Source organism: Procambarus clarkii, chromosome 18 (genome assembly GCF_040958095.1).
Source record: "Procambarus clarkii isolate CNS0578487 chromosome 18, FALCON_Pclarkii_2.0, whole genome shotgun sequence".
Classification (NCBI taxonomy): Eukaryota; Metazoa; Arthropoda; class Malacostraca; order Decapoda; family Cambaridae; genus Procambarus; species Procambarus clarkii.
The window spans coordinates 44478937-44504311 of NC_091167.1; the positions used below are offsets into that span (position 1 = coordinate 44478937).

General features: G+C 50.1%; 1 protein-coding gene across 4 annotated transcripts in view; it reads left to right on the plus strand.

The window, feature by feature from the left end:
• nmo (serine/threonine-protein kinase nemo) overlaps positions 1 to 25375 on the plus strand; it is a 255601-nt gene that overhangs the window by 182257 nt on the left and 47969 nt on the right. For all 4 annotated transcript variants that reach the window (XM_069326588.1, XM_069326584.1, XM_069326585.1 and 1 more), the window contains exons 2-4: positions 8018 to 8147; positions 20733 to 20788; positions 24144 to 24250. In XM_069326588.1, the coding sequence (XP_069182689.1) occupies positions 8018 to 8147; positions 20733 to 20788; positions 24144 to 24250 (293 nt within the window). The remainder of the gene's footprint in view (positions 1 to 8017; positions 8148 to 20732; positions 20789 to 24143; positions 24251 to 25375) is intronic.

Genomic DNA, 25375 nt, shown 5'->3' on the forward strand with positions numbered 1-25375 from the left:
GCCGCTCCAAGCAACAGCCTGGTGGAGCAAGCTCTCACAAGTCAAGACAAAAATCAAGAAATAAAATTAACTTCATAAATGGCCTCCTAATAGAATCGAGATCAATATTTGGTGCATGTACAGAAACCCACACAAAAGACCACATGGATGGTGGAATTTGGATCCCAAATTATAATCTATATACATGTGAGAGAGTAATTAGGTCAAGTGGAGGAGTGGATCTGTATATTAAAGAGGAGCTGGCATGCACAGAGCTCCTGAGCTCGACCAATGACGTGGTAGAGGTTCATACCTGCTTGATGGGGTTCTGGGAGTTCTACTCCCCAAGCCCGGCCCGAGGCCAGGTTTGACTTGTGAGAGTTTGGTCCACCAGGCTGTTGCTTGGAGCGGCCCGCAGGCCCACATACCCACCACAGCCCGGTTGATCCAGAACTTCTTTTAGAAAACAGTCCAGTTTTCTCTTGAAGATGTCCACGGTTGTTCCGGCAATATTTCTTATAGTCGCTGGTAGGACGTTGAACAACCGCGGACCTCTGATGTTTATACAGTGTTCTCTGATTGTGCCTATGGCACCTCTGCTCTTCACTGGTTCTATTCTGCATTTTCTTCCATGTCGTTCACTCCAGTACGTTGTTATTTTACTGTGTAGATTTGGTACTTGGCCCTCCAGTATCTTCCAGGTGTATATTATTTGGTATCTCTCTCGTCTTCTTTCTAGTGAGTACATTTGGAGGGCTTTGAGACGATCCCAATAATTTAGGTGCTTTATTGCGTCTATGCGTGCCGTATATGTTCTCTGTATTCCCTCTATTTCAGCAATCTCTCCTGCTCTGAAGGGGGAAGTGAGTACTGAGCAGTACTCAAGACGGGACAACACAAGTGACTTGAAGAGTACAACCATAGTGATGGGATCACTGGATTTGAAAATTCTCGTAATCCATCCTATCATTTTTCTGGCTGTCGCAATATTTGCTTGGTTATGCTCCCTAAACGTTAGGCCGTCGGACATCATTATTCCCAAATCCATGACAGATTTATTCCTCCAAGGAGTGCCGGACCAACCGGGCTGTGGTGGGTATGTGGGCCTGCGGGCCGCTCCAAGCAACAGCCTAGTGGACCAAACTCTCACAAGTCAAGCCTGGCCTCAGGCCGGGCTTAGGGAGTAGAAGAACTCCCAGAACCCCATCAACCAGGTATCAACCAGCATTGAGACGGTCCCAATAATTTAATGTCTTATCGTTTCTAAGCGTGCCGTATATGTTCTCTGTATTCCCTCTAATTCAGATATCTCTCCAACTCTGAAAGGGAAGTGAGTACCGAACAATACTCAAGACGGGACAACACAATTGATTTAAATGGTACTAACATTGCTGTGGGGTCTCTGGATTTGAACGTTCACATAATCCATCCTGTCATTTTCCTGGCCGACACTATATTTGTTTGGTTATCTTCATTAAATGTCAGGTCGTCAGACATCATAATTCCCAGGTCGTTTACCTGTTGCTTTCCTTCTATGATTAGGTCCTCTATATTGTCTACGCTCATAAAAATCCTAGTGTCGTTAGCAAAAGATGATCCAGTACATCTTTTGGAGAAGGCGCCTTGATACTGGTGTTATCCCACCATTCTTAAAACAGCGGAGATCCCGCCACTCCACAAACAAGGTAGGAAAGCAGAGGCAAAAAAGCCCGATAACACTAACATCACACATCATAAAAATCCTTGAAAGAGTGCTAAGAAGCAAGATCATAAACCACATGGAACCTCAGTGTCTCCATAACCCTGGACAACACGGGTTCAGAACAGGGCGCTCCTGGCTCTCACAGTTGCTGGACCAAAATGACAAGACACAAGATGCCGTGGAAGACAAGCAAAACGCTGATGTAATTTATACGGATTTCGTAAAATCTTTCGACAAATGTGGTTACGGAAATATTGATCCCCTGAACTCCACAAGGGTTTATGGTACACAAAATCATCACCACAGCACTACCCCGTAATCACCACACGGAATCATCACCAACACGACCACCGTCAATCATCTTCTTGAGGTTATCTTGAGATGATTTCGGGGCTTAGCGTCCCCGCGGCCCGTTCCTCGACCAGGCCTCCTTTTTGTTACACACCCCCAGGAAGCAGCCCGATCAGCTGTCTAACTTCCGGGTACCTATTTACTGCTTGGTGAACAGGAGCATCAGGGTGAAAGAAATAGTTTGTCCATTTGTCTCCGCCTCCACCTCCACCGGGGATCGAACCCGGAACCTCATGACTATGAATCCGAAGCGTTGTCCACCCAGCTGTCAGGCTGTCAGGTGATGGGCAGCCTGACAGCTGCCCATCAACTACTATTCTTAACCATCCCCACATCAACCACCACCATCACCACCACCATCACCACAATCACCTCATCACCACAACCATCCCATCACCACAACCATCCCATCACCACAACCACCACCCTCACCACCATCACCACCACAACCACCTCCACAACCACCACATCTACAGTCACCCCCACGACCATCGTCACCCCTCCACCATCACCACAACCACCACCCTCACCACCACCACAACCACCCCATCACTTCAACCATCCCATCACCTCAACCATCCCATCACCACAACCACCACCTTCACCCTCTCACTACCACCCTCACCACCACAACCACCACCACCCTCACTACCACCGTCACCACCACCATCACCACCACAACCACCACAACCACCACCATCATCACCACAACCACCACCACCCGTACCATCACCACCACTTCCTTGCTGTTAGTTCCTATGTGGAAGTTGGTGGTATAATGGCACTTGGCTGTTATCCAGGTCATCAAGAACCAGTCTTCTCCCCCTCCTCTTCCGCTGCTCTTCCTCTGCTCCTAATGTGTTGAGGGGAGAGTAGAGGAGACCGGTTACACGTCGTCATCCTCCAGTGAAGAGCAGGGGTCCCGTGGCCACCACCAGAGAACACCCTGTATCAACATCACAAGTTCACGATTGTTCAACATCCTCCCAGCGGGCATTAGAAATATTGCCGAAACAACCGTGGACATTTTTTCAAGAAGTGAAAAAAAAGCTTCTTGAAGTTTCTTTAGGAAGTGCCAGACCAACCGGGTTGTGGTGGGTATGTGGGCCTGCGGGCCGCTCCAAGCACTGGCCTCTTGGACCAGAGGCATTGGGCCCGCTCACGAATATCCCTACAAAAAAAAAAAATAACATTTCCTCGGCGGTCGACATCTGTAAAATTAGTTATCAACACGATCTTTTGAAGTGGAAACTAATATCTTTTATGGTCAAAAGCGAGAAACATCAATTTCCTTTGCTAGGGGAAAAATGGTGTTCTTAAAACACTGAATGACATTGATGAACACGCACACATTCAGAGGGCACAACAGCCTTGGCTGTGAGACTGAGAGAGTTGATTATGTGAACGAAGGAAATTGACGTGACAAGTGTCATGTCATTAGTAATGATACTTGTCACGACAATTAGTCTCTCGTTCACAATATTATTTTGTACTTGTGTCACCTGTCACACCAGGATATCCCAGCAGGAAATGTTCTCACATATTTTCAACATCCATCAACAAAGCAAAATCAACCGGAGAATAAACAGTGTGCACAATAAACCCGGGGAACATCGACTGTGCACAACTGTCCCGGGAAAAGGTAGATATGCCGTAAGCGCAATTAGAAAAGTGTGTCAGGGTGAGGCCGACCTTCTACCTGTCCGGGTCGCAACTGTTGGAGGGGACTCTACATAGGTAGAGGGCGTGAAGGGTAGTGTCTGAGGTGCTGCATGGGGCAGGCTGCTGTAGCTACATGGGCGCTACCTGCTTAATGGGGTTCTGGGAGTTCTACTCCCCAAGCCCGGCCCGAGGCCAGGCTCGACTTGTGAGAGTTTGGTCCACCAGGCTGTTGCTTGGAGCGGCCCGCAGGCCCACGTACCAACCACAGCCAGGTTGGTCCGGCAATATTGAACCGGGCCTGCGGGCCGGGCTTGGGGAGCAGAACTCCCACAACCCCATCAACCAGCTTCATGGGGCTGCGGGCTGCGACACCATAAAAACACTTCAAACTGCCAAAAGATAAGTACAATAACAACTATATCAACATATAAGACCTCTAATTACCCCTCTGTAATTCTAAGAACAGCCAACAGGTCTTCAGCTTAATTACACGCATCTTGAACCGTGAAGGGAGTGCGTGCGTGCGTGCGTGCGTGCGGGTGGCTGGGACCCGTCCTCACACCTCACACCGGGTGGTTGGCTCACCCTTCCAAGCAACCACCTCAAGATAGTTTCAAGGTATCCAAGTTGTTAGGTGTTTGATACTTACTGCCCTGAAGGGTAGTTAGGACATTGATGTGCAGCAGGTGAGTGGTGTAGTTAAGGTGAGGGTGTTGCAGGTGCGTGTATACTGTATAGTGAAGCAATGATGTGTCAAGAGGGCACACTTGTCAGGTTGTATGATGCTATTACAGCAGTCCGTCCTCCTAAGGTTTCCCAACGTCAAGAAACCGTCGTACTAAAGAAAACACAAAACGGAACAGTATGACAATTTCGCGAGCCGCTACTAGTTTCTAGTATGAATGTTTGGTCTAAGATTATACGTCAAAATGTGACGCCCTATTGGGAGGCCGGAGTGATTTAGAGTCCTCAGAGTTAGAACAAATATCATTATGATTGAACTTGGTCATCTTGATACTTGATGGAAAGACTAAGTAATTATCAAGAGAAGGGACCAAGCCGGGGAGACAGTAACAACGTCGCTTATCGCTCGTATGCGTTACTTAAGACCAAAAGTTGTCGTACCGGACAACGGAAGCGACTGGAGGATATATAACTTTATATAACTTCATGGAGTGATTACTTTATATTAGTTCTCTAAATTCTCTTGTATTCGTGCTTGGTTGGTTGTTGATTAGAAGTTGGTGGGGACTGAAGGAGACTGTAGGTCGCTTCCCAGGACTGTATTGAGTAAGGTAAATAAGATAGTTGTGAAGCACCGAGGTCCTGCCCTCTCCCAGGTCTGTGTGACACTGGCGGCCTCCACTTGAGACCGGCCACTGCTGGCTCTGTGGGAATGACGTCATGGGCCTAGCTGACCCTGTGATTGGCTATAATCCAGCCGTCTTACAGTTTGAGAGCTGACACTTGGGGTGGACGGTAGAGCGACAGTCTCGATTCATGCAGGTCGGCGTTCAATCCCCGGACCGTCCAAGAGGTTGGGCACCATTCCTTCCCCCCCCCCCCCCTCGTCTCATCCCAAATCCTGATCCTGACCCCTTCCCAGTGCTATATATAGTCTATACTATATATAGCTATATATATATATATATTATATATATATATATATATATATATATATGCGAACAAGCCTGAATGGTCCCCAGGACAATATGCAACTGAAAACTCACACCCCAGAAGTGACTCGAACCCATACTCCCAGGAGCCACGCAACTGGTATGTACAAGACGCCTTAATCCACTTGACCATCACGACCGGACAAAATGAGGTGATAGCCGAGGCTATTTGAACCACCCCACCGCCGGCACTCGGATAGTAATCTTGGGCATAGCATTTTACCAAATCACCTCATTCTTTGGGGCACACGTGAGGAACACAAATGCGAACAAGCCTGAATGGTCCCCAGGACAATATGCAACTGAAAACTCACACCCCAGAAGTGACTCGAACCCATACTCCCAGGAGCCACGCAACTGGTATGTACAAGACGCCTTAATCCACTTGACCATCACGACCGGACAAAATGAGGTGATAGCCGAGGCTATTTGAACCACCCCACCGCCGGCACTCGGATAGTAATCTTGGGCATAGCATTTTACCAAATCACCTCATTCTTTGGGGCACACGTGAGGAACACAAATGCGAACAAGCCTGAATGGTCCCCAGGACAATATGCAACTGAAAACTCACACCCCAGAAGTGACTCGAACCCATACTCCCAGGAGCCACGCAACTGGTATGTACAAGACGCCTTAATCCACTTGACCATCACGACCGGACAAAATGAGGTGATAGCCGAGGCTATTTGAACCACCCCACCGCCGGCACTCGGATAGTAATCTTGGGCATAGCATTTTACCAAATCACCTCATTCTTTGGGGCACACGTGAGGAACACAAATGCGAACAAGCCTGAATGGTCCCCAGGACAATATGCAACTGAAAACTCACACCCCAGAAGTGACTCGAACCCATACTCCCAGGAGCCACGCAACTGGTATGTACAAGACGCCTTAATCCACTTGACCATCACGACCGGACAAAATGAGGTGATAGCCGAGGCTATTTGAACCACCCCACCGCCGGCACTCGGATAGTAATCTTGGGCATAGCATTTTACCATTCAGGCTTGTTCGCATTTGTGTTCCTCACGTGTGCCCCAAAGAATGAGGTGATTTGGTAAAATGCTATGCCCAAGATTACTATCCGAGTGCCGGCGGTGGGGTGGTTCAAATAGCCTCGGCTATCACCTCATTTTGTCCGGTCGTGATGGTCAAGTGGATTAAGGCGTCTTGTACATACCAGTTGCGTGGCTCCTGGGAGTATGGGTTCGAGTCACTTCTGGGGTGTGAGTTTTCAGTTGCATATTGTCCTGGGGACCATTCAGGCTTGTTCGCATTTGTGTTCCTCACGTGTGCCCCAAAGAATGAGGTGATTTGGTAAAATGCTATGCCCAAGATTACTATCCGAGTGCCGGCGGTGGGGTGGTTCAAATAGCCTCGGCTATCACCTCATTTTGTCCGGTCGTGATGGTCAAGTGGATTAAGGCGTCTTGTACATACCAGTTGCGTGGCTCCTGGGAGTATGGGTTCGAGTCACTTCTGGGGTGTGAGTTTTCAGTTGCATATTGTCCTGGGGACCATTCAGGCTTGTTCGCATTTGTGTTCCTCACGTGTGCCCCAAAGAATGAGGTGATTTGGTAAAATGCTATGCCCAAGATTACTATCCGAGTGCCGGCGGTGGGGTGGTTCAAATAGCCTCGGCTATCACCTCATTTTGTCCGGTCGTGATGGTCAAGTGGATTAAGGCGTCTTGTACATACCAGTTGCGTGGCTCCTGGGAGTATGGGTTCGAGTCACTTCTGGGGTGTGAGTTTTCAGTTGCATATTGTCCTGGGGACCATTCAGGCTTGTTCGCATTTGTGTTCCTCACGTGTGCCCCAAAGAATGAGGTGATTTGGTAAAATGCTATGCCCAAGATTACTATCCGAGTGCCGGCGGTGGGGTGGTTCAAATAGCCTCGGCTATCACCTCATTTTGTCCGGTCGTGATGGTCAAGTGGATTAAGGCGTCTTGTACATACCAGTTGCGTGGCTCCTGGGAGTATGGGTTCGAGTCACTTCTGGGGTGTGAGTTTTCAGTTGCATATTGTCCTGGGGACCATTCAGGCTTGTTCGCATTTGTGTTCCTCACGTGTGCCCCAAAGAATGAGGTGATTTGGTAAAATGCTATGCCCAAGATTACTATCCGAGTGCCGGCGGTGGGGTGGTTCAAATAGCCTCGGCTATCACCTCATTTTGTCCGGTCGTGATGGTCAAGTGGATTAAGGCGTCTTGTACATACCAGTTGCGTGGCTCCTGGGAGTATGGGTTCGAGTCACTTCTGGGGTGTGAGTTTTCAGTTTTATATATATATATATATATATATATATAGTATATATATATATATATATATAGTATATATATATAGTCTATATATATATATACCAGTGCTATATATAGTCTATATATATATATATATACCAGTGCTATATATAGTCTATATATATATATATACCAGTGCTATATATAGTCTATATATATTGCCCTATATATATAGGGCTTGGGGCTTGCCCCTGATAATTCCTTTCTCTTATGTATATAATTTACTGTATATATGTGTGTAAACTAACCCAATTAACAATGCACGAATATTTATTCATAAAGTGTTTGAATCAGTTGCAATATAAGTATGGTAACAGAGAGGACGTGTTGTCTCCCGTACAGGGCGGTGACGGACCCGCGGGACGGACGGAGAGTCGCGCTCAAAAAGATGCCCAACGTGTTCCAAACTCTCGTCTCCAGTAAGCGAGTCTTTCGCGAGCTGCGGATGCTCTGTTTCTTCAAGCACGAGAATGTGAGTACCTCTGCTGCTCCACCATCCCCCCTCCACTTGGCGGCTCCTGTCAAGGTCCTCCTCCACGGCTTGGCTGAGGCTCCCTCTCCATAAGGTTCTCTTGCTTGGTGCTCGTGGTGAACCAACTCTCACAACTGGCAGCTATGGATCACCAAGATGTAGGAGAGAAACACTCAAGACTGCATGAAGGAAGTGACGTGTTGACTGAGTGAAGGGTAGCGCTTCAGCCACACACTAGAGTACAAGGATAGTGGGAGAGGGGAAAGGGAAAGGGGAGAGGGATGGGGAGTGGGAGGGGGGAGGGGGAGGGAGGGAAGAGAGAAGGGGGAGATGAGAAGAGAGAGGAGAGGAGAGCTGTTCAGGTCGTACACAACGTCCTTGTCCGGAGTAATATTGGCTTGAAGAGTTAGTGTGCTCACCTAGTTATATTCACCAATTATGCTTGCTGGGGTTGAATTTCGGCTCTTTGGTCCCACCCTCTCAACTGTCAATCAACCGAACCGATGTACAAGTTTCTGAGGCTATTGGGCTCTTATCATATCTACATTTGAAATGGTGTATGGAGTCTGTCTCCACCTAACTTGCTTGTCCAGCAACCAGGAGGCCTGGTCGACGACCGGGCCGCGGGGACGCTAAGCCCCGGAAGCACCTCAAGGTAACCTCAAATTAGGTAACCACCGCATAGGGCCTAGCGCGTTCTATTTGTTAACTACTCACACTAAAAACATACTTTCTAATGTGTTGCTCATTTAGATACTCAGTTTCCACCTGTGTCCCCTTGTGCGAGTCAACCCGTTCTCGCAAATTTAGTAAGCCAATATTGACTTATTAAATATGTGCATAGGTGACATACTTAACATAATAGTTTCCCTTGAAAAGCTTCATAGAAAACACCGACCTTACCTAACCTACTTAGTATGTTAAGATAAGCATCTTATTGCTTCGTAATTACAATTATTACCTAACCTATACCTATAATAGGTTAAGTAACAATTGTAATTACGAAGCTATAAGATGCTTATTTTAACATACTAAGTAGGTTAGGTAAGGTCGGTGTTTTCTATGAAGCTTTTCAAGGGAAACTATTATGTTAAGTATGTCACCTATGCACATATTTAATAAGTCAATATTGGCTTACTAAATTTGCGAGAACGGGTTGTGCGAGCACCACCTGTCTTAAGTAGTGGCTTTATGTACCTTATCCCTATCTACCCTGCCCTATCTAACCTGCCTTATCTAACCTGCCTTATCTACCCTGCCCTATCTACCATGCCCTATCTACCCTGCCCTATCTACCCTGCCCTCTACCCTGCCTTATCTACCCTGCCCCATCTACCCTGCCCCCTCTACCCTGCCCTATCTACCATGCCTTATCTACCCTGCCCTATCTACCATATCTACCGTACTTCTGAACATTTTGTGTAATCACAACTCCCTCAAATCCTTTGTCAAGCGACGTGAGGTTCATTTCAAGGTCTCCTTTCCTTATTATTATTATTATTTATTATTATTATTATTATTATTATTATTATTATTATTATTATTATTATTAACATCTTTATTGACAAAATTAATTACAATTTTGCCCAATCTGAGGATTTCAATTAAGTCTTATTAAAGTGAGGATAATGCTGGTATTCACTGTCACACAGGACAGAGGGTCATACACAAGACAATAGGTCTAAACTGTAGGCTGAAGCACATATATAGTAGTAGGCATCCATCAGTCTCAGGAGACTATGGAGTTGCGCTCTGGTGTCGGTCCCTTCTGGAGTGGCCTCACCAGGGCACAAAGCCACGGTAGGTTGATTCGGGGGAGAAGCTGTTACCCAGGCAGCAGGTCCCCCTCTCCACGGCGCTGAAAGTCTCCAATGGAAAGGCATACGCCAATACGATTGGTTCCAGCGCCGTCGCAGGAACTGAGTTCTGGGGTTGACCTCGAAGTTGGTGAAGAAGGGCACAGGGACCTCCAACCCCGGAGACCGTCGTGGTCGGGGCCGGAGAAGAACCACCCCATCAAGGGTATGAACGACCCCAGCCTCCTGAAGCAGAGCCTGGGGGGCACGACCCTCGGGAGGTGGACGGCCCGCACCTACGGGTTCCAGACAGAGAGCGTCACAGCCCCCTTTCACCCGAGGCCGGCCTCCTTCAAGACCAAGTAGAAGGAAGAGTGATAATTATTAAATACGATAATTATTATTGTAATAATTATTCAAAGCACATATATATCATGGTTACAATCAATGTCCTCGTCACTTATACCTCTTATCTGGCACTAGAAGTGTGGCTAGCGAGTCTGTGTGGGTGGAGGGTGAGAGAGTGTGGGTGGAGGGTGAGAGAGTGTGGGTGGAGGGTGAGTGTGGGTGGAGGGTGAGTGTGGGTGGAGGGTGAGAGGGTGTGGGTGGAGGGTGAGAGGGTGTGGGTGGAGGGTGAGTGTGGGTGGAGGGTGAGAGAGTGTGGGTGGAGGGTGAGAGAGTGTGGGTGGAGGGTGAGAGAGTGTGGGTCGAGGGTGAGAGAGTGTGGGTGGAGGGTGAGAGAGTGTGGGTGGAGGGTGAGAGAGTGTGAGTGGAGGGTGAGAGAGTGTGAGTGGAGGGTGAGAGAGTGTGGGTGGAGGGTGAGAGAGTGTGGGTGGAGGGTGAGAGAGTGTGAGTGGAGGGTGAGAGAGTGTGGGTGGAGGGTGAGAGAGTGTGGGTGGAGGGTGAGAGAGTGTGAGTGGAGGGTGAGTGTGGGTGGAGGGTGAGAGAGTGTGGGTGGAGGGTGAGTGTGGGTGGAGGGTGAGAGAGTGTGGGTGGAGGGTGAGTGTGGGTGGAGGGTGAGAGAATGTGGGTGAGTGTGGGTGGAGGGTGAGAGAGTGTGGGTGGAGGGTGAGTGTGGGTGGAGGGTGAGAGAGTGTGGGTGGAGGGTGAGAGAGTGTGAGTGGAGGGTGAGAGAGTGTGGGTGGAGGGTGAGAGAGTGTGAGTGGAGGGTGAGTGTGGGTGGAGGGTGAGAGAGTGTGGGTGGAGGGTGAGTGTGGGTGGAGGGTGAGAGAGTGTGGGTGGAGGGTGAGTGTGGGTGGAGGGTGAGAGAGTGTGGGTGGAGGGTGAGTGTGGGTGGAGGGTGAGAGAGTGTGGGTGGAGGGTGAGAGAGTGTGGGTGGAGGGTGAGAGAGTGTGGGTGGAGGGTGAGAGAGTGTGGGTGGAGGGTGAGAGAGTGTGGGTGGAGGGTGAGAGAGTGTGGGTGGAGGGTGAGAGAGTGTGGGTGGAGGGTGAGAGAGTGTGGGTGGAGGGTGAGAGAGTGTGGGTGGAGGGTGAGAGAGTGTGGGTGGAGGGTGAGAGAGTGTGAGTGGAGGGTGAGAGAGTGTGGGTGGAGGGTGAGAGAGTGTGGGTGGAGGGTGAGAGAGTGTGGGTGGAGGGTGAGAGAGTGTGGGTGGAGGGTGAGAGAGTGTGGGTGGAGGGTGAGAGAGAGTGTGAGTGGAGGGTGAGTGTGAGTGTGGGTGGAGGGTGAGAGAGTGTGGGTGGAGGGTGAGAGAGTGTGAGTGGAGGGTGAGAGAGTGTGGGTGGAGGGTGAGAGAGTGTGAGTGGAGGGTGAGAGAGTGTGGGTGGAGGGTGAGAGAGTGTGGGTGGAGGGTGAGAGAGTGTGGGTGGAGGGTGAATGTGGGTGGAGGGTGAGTGTGGGTGGAGGGTGAATGTGGGTGGAGGGTGAATGAGTGTGGGTGGAGGGTGAGAGAGTGTGGGTGGAGGGTGAGAGAGTGTGGGTGGAGGGTGAATGTGGGTGGAGGGTGAGTGTGGGTGGAGGGTGAATGTGGGTGGAGGGTGAATGTGGGTGGAGGGTGAATGTGGGTGGAGGGTGAATGAGTGTGGGTGGAGGGTGAGAGAGTGTGGGTGGAGGGTGAGAGAGTGTGGGTGGAGGGTGAGTGTGGGTGGAGGGTGAATGAGTGTGGGTGGAGGGTGAATGAGTGTGGGTGGAGGGTGAATGAGTGTGGGTGGAGGGTGAGAGAGTGTGGGTGGAGGGTGAGAGAGTGTGGGTGGAGGGTGAGAGAGTGTGGGTGGAGGGTGAGAGAGTGTGGGTGGAGGGTGAGAGAGTGTGGGTGGAGGGTGAGAGAGTGTGGGTGGAGGGTGAGAGAGTGTGGGTGGAGGGTGAGAGAGTGTGGGTGGAGGGTGAGAGAGAGGGGGAGGGGTGTGGTAGTGAGGGGGGCGGGGCGGGCCTGGCGTCTCAGGGTGCTGTAAGTGTGTCATGCTGGTCAAGGTTGTCGCTGCCTCAAGACGACAGTCAGACAGCGTCCAGGGGAGTGACGTCGTGGGCGTCTCAACACTTTATAATCATGGGAAAAGTGTGAGTGTTGTGAGGCCTTGTGTGAGGGGCCGCCCCGCCTCTCCATGGTCTCGCTACACCTCTCAAGGGTACCTCACCAATGAGGCTGAAGGTCTTACGTCACACCGTGAGCAGCGGCGTCTAACAGCCTGCTTGACCAAACCACCAACCAGGAGGCCTGCTCAGAGACTGGGCCGCGGGGACGTTCATCCCTGAACCACCTCAGGTAACCTCAAAGCAAGGGAGCTCCTTGGAGCTACCACTTTGAAACTTGTATTCAATTAGTGTCATAAATATAAAATGATAATTAGTTACACTCAAGGTGACGGTAAGGTACACTTAAACCTTGGATTAATTACACACAAGAATGGTTTGAAATTGCCGTTGTGTATAAGAAAGACTTAAAAGGCCCCAAGGTACCTTTCTTTGCCCTTGCAAGGGCTCAATAGCGACCCCTAGCGTTGATACCGGGGGTCAGGGTCCCCGCGGCCCTGTCTCTGACCAGGCCTTGGTCCGGACAACCATTGTTTCTCAGCCGCCGTCACAAGAAGAAAGCAAGACGTTCATAGTTATTATTGGTGCCTCGAGGACATGTTAGAAAGATTCTTTTGGGCTGAGGAATTTACACATATTATTGAGGTTTTGCTGCATCAAAATATCTATCACGTTTTATTGTGATAAAATGCAAGCTCTAAGCGTTCATAAGAGAGTAAAGAGTTATTACGTGTGTTAATATGAACTGTTACTAGAGTACATGGTTTAGCGCCTTAGGGTACTTGTCGAGCAGTAACTGAGGCGCTCACACTACTGCTGCTAGTTCACTCCCCAGCCCTGCAGTCTGTGGGCACACCTGCCCCAGCTGGGCACCTGGGCAGTCTGTGGGCACACCTGCCCTAGCTGGGGACTTGGGTATAGGTCAGAGAAGGAAAGTAACATGTAAAAGATCTGGGAATAATGACGTGTGACGTCCTAACATTTAGTAAACATAACCCAGCAAATATAGAGGCGGCTGCCAGGAAAATGACACGATGGATTACGTGAACATTCATATCCAGAGGCCCCACAGTTATACTATTACTATTAAAATCACTGGTGCTGTCCCGTCTTGAGTATTGCTCGGTACTCACTTCCTCTTTCTGAATTGGAGAGATCTCTGAATTAGAGGGAATACAGAGAACATATACGGCAAGCTTAAAAACTATAAAACATCTAAATTATTGGGACCGTCTCGAAGCTCTCTAAATGTACTCTGTAAAGGAGACGAGAAAGGTATCAAATAATATATACATGGAAGATACTTGAAGGCCAGGTCCCAAATTTGCACAGTAGAATAACAACATACTGGAGCGAAAGGTATGGAAGGAAATCTAAAATAGAACCAGTGAAGAGTAGAGGTGCCATGGACACAGAGAACACTGAACATCAGAGGTTCACAGCTGTTCAACACCATCCCAGCAAGCATTAGAAATATTGCTGGAACAAAGGTGGATGTATTCAAGAGGCACTTGGATAGGTTCTTGCAAGAAGTGCCGGACCAAACAGGCTGTAGTGTTGCTTGGCAACACTACAGCAACACAACAGCAACAGCCTGTTGGACCAAGTTATCACAAGTCGAGCCTGGCCTCAGGCCGGGCTCCGGGAGTAGAACTCCCAGAACCCTCTCCAGGTATGTCCAGGTATGCTTCACGTATGCTCCAGGTATGCTAACAATAAGCTACGGTTGAGAATGACTAAAGCACCGTCATGACCGAGGAAAGATATACAGGTTTCGCGAGTAGAGACGCAAATGCTTGATTAATCCAGGTTGGTAATGGAGGCAGTAAAGGGAGGACGTAGAGGAGATAGAGAGGTACTGGAGGACAATACCCCCGCGGGCGGAGTGGCTGTCGTGACCGGTGATGGGAAATTATGTCTTCTTCCAGCAAATATGAGAGAGATTTCCGGAGTGATAGTTAAGACGTTGAAGAGGAAACTAAATATGGTGTTAGAGGAAGTGCCGGGCCCGGTACCGTGCGGGCCCGCGCCCCGCCGCCGGCCGCACACAGGTGCTCCCCATGTGTGCTATTCCTTGGAATTGCCTTCTAAGGAAGAACTTCCGTAAATTCGAAGTCAAGAGGCCACTAGGAGGGTACACAAGGGGTGGGTCACTAGGAGGGTACACAAGGGGTGGGTCACTAGGAGGGTACACAAGGGGCGGGCCACTAGGAGGGTACACAAGGGACGGGCCACTAGGAGGGTACACAAGGGGTGGGCCACTAGGAGGGTACACAAGGGGTGGGTCACTAGGAGGGTACACAAGGGACGGGCCACTAGGAGGGTACACAAGGGGCGGGCCACTAGGAGGGTACACAAGGGACGGGCCACTAGGAGGGTACACAAGGGGCGGGCCACTAGGAGGGTACACAAGGGGCGGGCCACTAGGAGGGTACACAAGGGGCGGGCCACTAGGAGGGTACACAAGGGACGGGTCACTAGGAGGGTACACAAGGGGCGGGTCACTAGGAGGGTACACAAGGGGCGGGCCACTAGGAGGGTACACAAGGGGCGGGCCACTAGGAGGGTACACAAGGGACGGGCCACTAGGAGGGTACACAAGGGACGGGCCACTAGGAGGGTACACAAGGGGCGGGCCACTAGGAGGGTACACAAAGGGGTGGGTCACTAGGAGGGTACACAAGGGGCGGGCCACTAGGAGGGTACACAAGGGGCGGGCCACTAGGAGGGTACACAAGGGACGGGCCACTAGGAGGGTACACAAGGGGCGGGCCACTAGGAGGGTACACAAAGGGTGGGCCACACAAAAATAAAATATTTAACTGTTGTGTCAGGAGACGTGTGTAATTGAACAGTTTATTGGAGTCTTTGACTCGTAGGTGATTGATTGAGTGATGAAGATTAAGCCACCCCAAGAGATGGCACGGGCATGAATATCCCGTAAGACTAGTAGGTGGTGGTGGTGGTAGTGGAAGGTGTTGTTTTAGGTTTAGCTACTGGGAACAAAATGTCCACGTAGCACTGGCTAAAGTGAGCCTGTAATTGAGTTCGGTTATTCACGATAACCCTGTTACTGTGATATTTGGATAAAAGTTTTAAATGAAGGTAGAGTTTCCTTTTTTCTCTCTAACTTAATATTTTGGTTAATAACGTTTTCTTGGTGGCGGATATAGATGCACAATGTTCACTAGTGTGTCCCATTCTTTAACTGTTTTTTTTTAACCATTGTAGTCGCTGTAGATTTTGCATTAAAAGCAGTTGCTCTTGTTGGTTGAAGGTTGAGTTTGATGTGCAGGGCTTCAGTTTCTTCACATTCCAGTAAGTAATGTAATAGTGGTCTTTCTGCATCTGTTCCACAACTATAATACTCTTTTTAAGTATTGGGTTTATTACCTCCCAGCAGCACTTGTAGCCAAGTCTAAGTTTGTGTATGACTACTTCAATGTCTCACCATAGATGTTTGCCAGGCTTGAAAGAGGAGTACCCAGTGGTTTGTTTGTACCATATTGCAGTGAGTGTTCCTTCCGCTACTTTGGCTCTGTGGCCACTTTTGATAGTTAAGAGTATTTTCTTCTGGATTTCCTCCTTAGTCTGTTAGAAACGTCGAGGTATTTTTGACCTGTACAACAGTTAAAGCAGTGGGCTCGCAGGTGTTGTTATTGTTGTTGGTCTTGTTTTAGACTCACCTCGGAGTTGCAAGTAGCACGGGCGGCCGATACCTGGAGGGGTACCTGGAATGTGTTTTCGGGGCTTAGCGTCCCCGCGGTCCGGTCTCTGACCAGGTCTCCTGGTTCCTGGACTGGTCAACCAGGCTGTTGGACTCGACTGTTCACAGCCTGACGTATGAATCACAGCCTGGTTGATCAGCTACCCTTTGGAGGTGCTTATCCAGTTCTCTCTTGAACACTGTGAGGGGTCTGCCAGTTATGCCCCTTATGTGTAGTGGAAGCGTGTTGAACAGTCTCGGGCCTCTGATGTTGATAGTTCTCTCTCAGAGTACCTGTTGCACCTCTGCTCTTCAACGGGGGTATTCTGCACATCCTGCCATGCCTTCTGGTCTCATGTGATATGAGACCAGAAGGCGTATGGTGTGCCCGTAGTGGACTTACCTGGCACAGGAGCGGGGCTGTACGTTGGATGCGCCTCCTATGTGTTACAACATTGATATTACGACATTTATTTTATACTGTCTCTGACTTTTGATTATTTCCTTGTTATATGTCCATGAAGCAGGTCTCTTAGCGACGTGCAGTGTGTATTATTAGTGTCCTCGTGACTCGTCTGATTTCAATGAGATTTATTGGTGTGTGTATAATTGGTGTCACTGATTGTCTGTGTTATATGTTGTTGATTATTAGACCAGTGTACAGTTGTAGCTGGGATGAGTGTCCCTTGTTACTGGGAGTGTGGTGCACAGTTGACAAGTGTTGGGAGGTGACGAGCCTGTGTGGCCCAGCACGAGGGCCACAGTGTGACCACACTAGCGCCCTGGACACAGTGTGACCACACTAGCGCCCTGGCCACAGTGTGACCACACTAGCGCCCTGGCCACAACCCTGCTGCGCGAGCCCTTATCTATACCCCTTGATAACTAACATCTTCGTTAACACAATGGAACTTTCTTGTGAATTAGTAAGTTTACGAATGAACCCTTTTTTTTGGTTAATAGTGACTTTCCATCATCCTTTTCCTAAGTTACCTGGAACTTACATGGAGGGTGTTTCGGGAGTTCTTCTACTCCCCGAGCCCGGCCTGAGGCCAGGCTCGGCTTGTGATAACTTGGTCCACCAGGCTGTTACTTGGAGCGGCCCGCAGGCCCACATATCCACTATGCTCATGGTCGCTAATGTGACCATTGTCACATTTGTCGAAGGCTTTTGCGAAATCTGTGTATATTACGTCAGCGTTTGCTTATCTTCCATTGGATGCATGTAAGGTGATGTGATAGTGGTCCAGCAGTTGTGAGAGGCAGGAGCGCCCTCTTCTCAACAAATGTGACTGCGGTGTTATTGCACACAAAATGTGTTCAATGGGAATTACCGGAAAAAATAGGAAGAGGATTTTGTTTGTTGCCGCCGGAGGCGGCTAGTTTATTGTGCACCCCATACTCATCCTGTGAGCGGTAGCGCAAAAAGTATTACAGAGGGCACAAAAAGTCTTTATCAGACCTCATCTTAGATTATTACATAAACAATTTCATTTATCCTTCACACCTTATAGTTACAATGTCAGCTAGTTACAGAGAAAGTGCTATTTCAAGAGCTATATATTTACAGTAGGTCATTATACATTAATGGAAGGTCTTATCGCTAATACATCATAGTTTGACCAATGGAGATATTACAGAGTCATAGGGGAGCTTCTGATTATTATTAGTCTTCACAATACACTACTTGTTTCTTAATCTCATATGTCGTTTATCTACAGGAATCGAAATACGGATACATTGCAAGGATTTCAGGTATTTTATCCTTATTAATAAGATAGGTTGCCATATCATACAGCGTGAGCTTAGATTTATCTCTAAATGGCTCAATTTTACTACAATCCAAGATATAGTGTTCGAGTGTGTGTCCCTGTCTTTGTCCACACACTTTGCACTTTACTTCATCTAGATCCCTATAAAAGCCGAAATGCCAGAGATACCTGCTTGATGGGGTTCCGGGAGTTCTTCTACTCCCCAAGCCCGGCCCGAGGCCAGGCTTGACTTGTGAGAGTTTGGTCCACCAGGCTGTTGCTTGGAGCAGCCCGCAGGCCCACATACCAACCACAGCCCGGCTGTTTCGGAACTTCTCTTAGAAAACAGTCCAGTTTTCTCTTGAAGATGTCCACGGTTGTTTCGGCAATATTTCTTATAGTCGCTGGGAGGACGTTGAACAACCGCGAACCTCTAATGTTTATACAGTGTTCTCTGATTGTGCCTATGGTACCTTTGCTCTTCACTGGTTCTATTCTGCATTTTCTTCCATATCGTTCACTCCAGTACGTAGTTATTTTACTGTGTAGATTTGGGACCTGGCCCTCCAGTATTTTCCATGTGTATATTATTTGGTATCTCTCTCGTCTCCTTTCTAGTGAGTACATTTGGAGAGCTTTGAGACGATCCCAATAATTTAGGTGCTTTATCTCGTCTATGCGTGCCGTATATGTTCTCTGTATTCCTTCTATTTCAGCAATCTCTCCTGCTCTGAAGGGGGAAGTGAGTACTGAGCAGTACTCAAGACGGGACAACACAAGTGACTTGAAGAGTACAACCATTGTGATGGGATCCCTGGATTTGAAAGTTCTCGTAATCCATCCTATCGTTTTTCTGGCTGACGCAATATTTGCTTGGTTATGCTCCCTAAACGTTAGATCGTCGAACATCATTATTCCCAAATCCTTGACATGCTGTTTTCCTACTATGGGCAGATTCGATTGTGTTTTGTACCCTGTATTATGTTTCAGATCCTCATTTTTGCCGTACCTGAGTACCTGAAATTTATCACTGTTAAACATCATGTTATTTTCTGCTGCCCAGTCGAAAACTTTGTTGATATCTGCTTGTAATTTTTCAACGTCTTCAGCAGAGGTAATTTTCATGCTGATTTTTGTGTCATCTGCAAAGGACGACACGAAGCTGTGACTTGTATTTTTGTCTATATCTGATATGAGAATAAGGAACAGTAGCGGTGCAAGGACTGTACCTTGAGGTACAGAGCTTTTAACTGCGCTTGAACTCGATTTTATTTGATTGACTGTTACTCTTTGTGTTCTGTTCGACAGAAAATTGAGTATCCAGCGTCCTACTTTACCAGTTATTCCCATTGACCTCATTTTGTGATCACCCCATACCTTGAGGTTACCTTCAGGTGCTTCCGGGGTTTAGCGTCCCGCGGTCCCGGATGCAGATGACACTAGGATATTTATGAGAGTAGATAACATAGAGGACACGGCAAACCTCCAATCAGATGTAAATCAGATCTTTCAATGGACTACAGAAAATAATATGGTGCTTAGCGAAGATAAGTTCCAGCTCATGCGCTACTGAAAAAATGAAATTATATAAACGGAAACCACGTACAAAACACAGTCAAATTATAACATAGAACAAAAAGGCAATGTAAAGGATTTGGGTGTACTCATGTGGGAAGACCTTACCTGTCAAGAACACAATAAAGTAATTTACACGTGGAAAATATTAGAGGGGCTGGTCCCAAACCTGCACACAGAAATAACATCACATGAGACCAGGAGGCATGGCAGGATGTGCAGAATACCCCCGTTGAAGAGCAGAGGTGCAACAGGTACTCTGAGAAAGAACTCTGTCAACATCAGAGGCCCGAGACTGTTCAACACGCTTCCACTACACATAAGGGGCATAACTGGCAGACCCCTCACAGTGTTCAAGAGAGAACTTGATAAGCACTTCCAAAGGATACCTGATCAACCAGGCTGTGACTCATACGTCAGTGGTGCTATCTCTGCTGTTTTAGGATGTCAGGGATATCGCCATTATCTAGGCTCTGTCTCCAAAGAATGTGAAGGGCCTGCGATAGTGTTTTTTTTATTTTACAGTTCTTAATGAATAGGAAGTTCCAGGAATCAGGACCTGGCGCAGAGCGCATAGGCATACTGTCTATGGCTTCTTCAAAATCCAGTGGGGATAGGGCGACGTCTGATATAAAATTTTATGTTGACATCACATCAATGAAAATTTTATTTAACCTAAATCAATCAATCTTTAGTGTGTTTAATGACTCGCTGAAAACAGAGTCGTACCGATTTCTCAGTAACTCGCTCGTTTCTTAGTTGTCATCAGTGAAGGTTCCAACTCTCTTTGACAAGGCCCGATACTAGATGTAGTTTTTGATCTTGATTTTGCATAGGAGGGCTCGGGAAGTAGAAGGACTCCCGACACCCTCTCCAGGTAATATACAGAAGATTGGAGACTACCTGTATATATAGTGTAGGGGGAATGGTAGAGCACCCTGGTGTGTCCCAGGTGAACCATACCCCTGGTGTGTCCCAGGTGAACCATACCCCTGGTGTGTCCCAGGTGAACCATACCCCTGGTGTGTTACTGGTAGAGCACTCCGCCTCCCGCGGCGCCCCCGGCCTAGTAGCAGTAGTGGTAGAAGTAGAACAACTAAATGTAGCAGTAGAGGTAGATGTAAATGTAGCAGTATTATATGTTGTTACAGAGTTATTAACATTCGAACTACCAACAGGAATATTTCTAATTGATGTTGATGATGTGTAATATATGAATCATTCTTAATGAGGTAATGTTGGTATAATGGTTTGTGTGTGTTGCTTACAGGTGCTGTCAGCCCTCGACATTCTCCAGCCTCCACACCTCGACTTCTTCCAGGAGATGTATCCTTTTATCATATGAGCCTCGTTATCCCAGGGTGCTAGGAGACCCCAGCACACTGGCTGGGTCTTAGTACCTGTACCCCAGGCTGCTAGGAGACCCAGCACACTGGCTGGGTCCCAGCAGTCTTCAGTACCTGTACCCCAGGCTGCTAGGAGACCCAGGACACTGGCTGGGGTCTCAGCAGTCTTCAGTACCTGTACCCCGGGCTGCTAAGAGACCCAGCACACTGGCTGGGTCCCAGCAGTCTTCAGTACCTGTACCCCGGGCTGCTAGGAGACCCAGCACACTGGCTGGGTCCCAGCAGTCTTCAGTACCTGTACCCCGGGCTGCTAGGAGACCCAGCACACTGGCTGGGGTCCCAGCAGTCTTCAGTACCTGTACCCCGGGCTGCTAGGAGACCCAGCACACTGGCTGGGGTCCCAGCAGTCTTCAGTACCTGTACCCCGGGCTGCTAGGAGACCCAGGACACTGGCTGGGTCCCAGCAGTCTTCAGTACCTGTACCCCGGGCTGCTAGGAGACCCAGCACATTGGCTGGGTCCCAGCAGTCTTCAGTACCTGTACCCCAGGCTGCTAGGAGACCCAGCACACTGGCTGGGTCCCAGCAGCCTTCAGTACCTGTACCCCGGGCTGCTAGGAGACCCAGCACACTGGCTGGGTCCCAGCAGTCTTCAGTACCTGTACCTCGGGCTGCTAGGAGACCCAGCACACTGGCTGGGTCCCAGCAGTCTTCAGTACCTGTACCCCGGGCTGCTAGGAGACCCAGCACACTGGCTGGGTCCCAGCAGTCTTCAGTACCTGTACCCCAGGCTGCTAGGAGACCCAGCACACTGGCTGGGTCCCAGCAGTCTTCAGTACCTGTACCCCGGGCTGCTAGGAGACCCAGCACACTGGCTGGGGTCCCAGCAGTCTTCAGTACCTGTACCCCGGGCTGCTAGGAGACCCAGCACACTGGCTGGGGTCTCAGCAGTCTTCAGTACCTGTACCCCGGGCTGCTAAGAGACCCAGCACACTGGCTGGGGTCTCAGCAGTCTTCAGTACCTGTACCCCGGGCTGCTAGGAGACCCAGGACACTGGCTGGGGTCCCAGCAGTCTTCAGTACCTGTACCCCGGGCTGCTAGGAGACCCAGCACACTGGCTGGGGTCCCAGCAGTCTTCAGTACCTGTACCCCGGGCTGCTAGGAGACCCAGGACACTGGCTGGGGTCCCAGCAGTCTTCAGTACCTGTACCCCGGGCTGCTAGGAGACCCAGGACACTGGCTGGGGTCCCAGCAGTCTTCAGTACCTGTACCCCGGGCTGCTAGGAGACCCAGGACACTGGCTGGGGTCCCAGCAGTCTTCAGTATCTGTACCCCGGGCTGCTAGGAGACCCAGGACACTGGCTGGGGTCCCAGCAGTCTTCAGTACCTGTACCCCAGGCTGCTAGGAGACCCAGCACACTGGCTGGGGTCCCAGCAGTCTTCAGTACCTGAACCCCAAGCTGCTAGGAGACCCAGGACACTGGCTGGGGTCCCAGCAGTCTTCAGTACCTGTACCCCAGGCTGCTAGGAGACCCAGCACACTGGCTGGGGTCCCAGCAGTCTTCAGTACCTGTACCCCGGGCTGCTAGGAGACCCAGGACACTGGCTGGGGTCCCAGCAGTCTTCAGTACCTCTACCCCGGGCTGCTAGGAGACCCAGCACACTGGCTGGGGTCCCAGCAGTCTTCAGTACCTGTACCCCGGGCTGCTAGGAGACCCAGCACAGTGGCTGGGGTCCCAGCAGTCTTCAGTACCTGTACCCCGGGCTGCTAGGAGACCCAGGACACTGGCTGGGGTCCCAGCAGTCTTCAGTATCTGTACCCCGGGCTGCTAGGAGACCCAGGACACTGGCTGGGGTCCCAGCAGTCTTCAGTACCTGTACCCCAGGCTGCTAGGAGACCCAGCACACTGGCTGGGGTCCCAGCAGTCTTCAGTACCTGAACCCCAAGCTGCTAGGAGACCCAGGACACTGGCTGGGGTCCCAGCAGTCTTCAGTACCTGTACCCCAGGCTGCTAGGAGACCCAGCACACTGGCTGGGGTCCCAGCAGTCTTCAGTACCTGTACCCCGGGCTGCTAGGAGACCCAGGACACTGGCTGGGGTCCCAGCAGTCTTCAGTACCTCTACCCCGGGCTGCTAGGAGACCCAGCACACTGGCTGGGGTCCCAGCAGTCTTCAGTACCTGTACCCCGGGCTGCTAGGAGACCCAGCACAGTGGCTGGGGTCCCAGCAGTCTTCAGTACCTGTACCCCGGGCTGCTAGGAGACCCAGCACTCTGGCTGGGGTCCCAGCAGTCTTCAGTACCTGTACCCCGGGCTGCTAGGAGACCCAGCACACTGGCTGGGGTCCCAGCAGTCTTCAGTACCTGTACCCCGGGCTGCTAGGAGACCCAGGACACTGGCTGGGGTCCCAGCAGTCTTCAGTACCTGTACCCCAGGCTGCTAGGAGACCCAGGACACTGGCTTGGGTCCCAGCAGTCTTCAGTACCTGTACCCCAGGCTGCTAGGAGACCCAGGACACTGGCTGGGTCCCAGCAGTCTTCAGTACCTGTACCCCGGGCTGCTAGGAGACCCAGGACACTGGCTGGGTCCCAGCAGTCTTCAGTACCTGTACCCCGGGCTGCTAGGAGACCCAGGACACTGGCTGGGTCCCAGCAGTCTTCAGTACCTGTACCCCGGGCTGCTAGGAGACCCAGGACACTGGCTGGGTCCCAGCAGTCTTCAGTACCTGTACCCCGGGCTGCTAGGAGACCCAGGACACTGGCTGGGTCCCAGCAGTCTTCAGTACCTGTACCCCGGGCTGCTAGGAGACCCAGGACACTGGCTGGGTCCCAGCAGTCTTCAGTACCTGTACCCCGGGCTGCTAGGAGACCCAGGACACTGGCTGGGTCCCAGCAGTCTTCAGTACCTGTACCCCGGGCTGCTAGGAGACCCAGGACACTGGCTGGGTCCCAGCAGTCTTCAGTACCTGTACCCCGGGCTGCTAGGAGACCCAGGACACTGGCTGGGTCCCAGCAGTCTTCAGTACCTGTACCCCGGGCTGCTAGGAGACCCAGGACACTGGCTGGGTCCCAGCAGTCTTCAGTACCTGGACTCTTTCATTACCTTTAAAACATAAATCTTTCAGTATATTGCCAACGATTTTGTCTTTCAGTATATTACATGTTTTGATGCCTCACATTGCAAACCCTTTCATTACCTTGCACTAGTTTTTTGTTCTAGCGTTACCTATCGCTCCTTTATAAAGTAAAGTAAGATGTGGTGCAGCAGTGGTGTCTAGTATTGCTTGCTGTGCCCGTGATATATGGGGTGGTGATCCTTGACTGGTGGCGACCACAGATACGTGATCACAGAGTTGATGCAGAGCGACCTTCACAAGATCATCGTCTCCCCTCAACACCTCTCAGCCGACCACGTCAAGGTCTTCCTCTACCAGATACTCAGAGGTGAGTCTCTTCCCCCTCCCTCTTCCTCTACCAGATACTCAGAGGTGAGTCTCTTTCTCCTCCCTCTTCCTCTACCAGGTACTCAGAGGTGAGTCCCTTCCTCCTCCCCCTTCCTCTACCAGGTACTCAGAGGTGAGTCCCTTCCTCCTCCCCCTTCCTCCTCCCCCTTCCTCCTCCCCCTTCCTCTACCAGGTACTCAGAGGTGAGTCTCTTCCTCCTCCCCCTTCCTCTACCAGGTACTCAGAGGTGAATCTCTTCCTCCTCCCTCTTCTTCTACCAGATACTCAAGAGGTGAGTCCCTCCTGCTCTTTCCTCTACCAGATACTCAGAGATGATGATGGTCAGTGATGACCTCCAATGATGACCCAAATGATGACCCCGCTGATGACCGAAGTGATTATTTACCTCAGATTACAGTGTTAATGAATGCTTACAGTAGACAAGGTTTTCACTCGTACATAGTACTAATACAATATTGGTATTAACAGTTTTAACACCACCTATGTCTCAGGAGTAGGTGAGGAGCAGGTCAGGCAGTGGTTCCTCCTCAACATCTCCAAGTAGTTCCTTAAACAATACCGAACTCGTCCACAAAGACGGAAGGAACGTGGCTCCATGCAACAGTCAGATTCGGCCGCTTTAGTCGAGGTGAGACGAAGATAATTCCACTTTCCTGAAGATAACAGAACTCTGATAATAAAAGTCCTGCCGCAGGTTGTGGGGGAAACTTTCACGACTGATTGCTCACAAGTCAAGCCAAGCCTTCACAAGTCAAGCCAGGCCTTCACAAGTCAAGCCAGGCCTTCACAAGTCAAGCCAGGCCTTCACAAGTCAAGCCAGGCCTTCACAAGTCAAGCCAGGCCTTCACAAGTCAAGCCGGGCCTTCACAAGTCAAGCCGGGCCTTCACAAGTCAAGGCCTGACCTTCACAAGTCAAGCCAGGCCTTCACAAGTCAAGCCAGGCCTTCACAAGTCAAGCCTGACCTTCACAAGTCAAGGCCTGACCTTCACAAGTCAAGGCCTGACCTTCACAAGTCAAGCCAGGCCTTCACAAGTCAAGCCAGGCCTTCACAAGTCAAGCCTGACCTTCACAAGTCAAGCCAGACCTTCACAAGTCAAGGCCTGA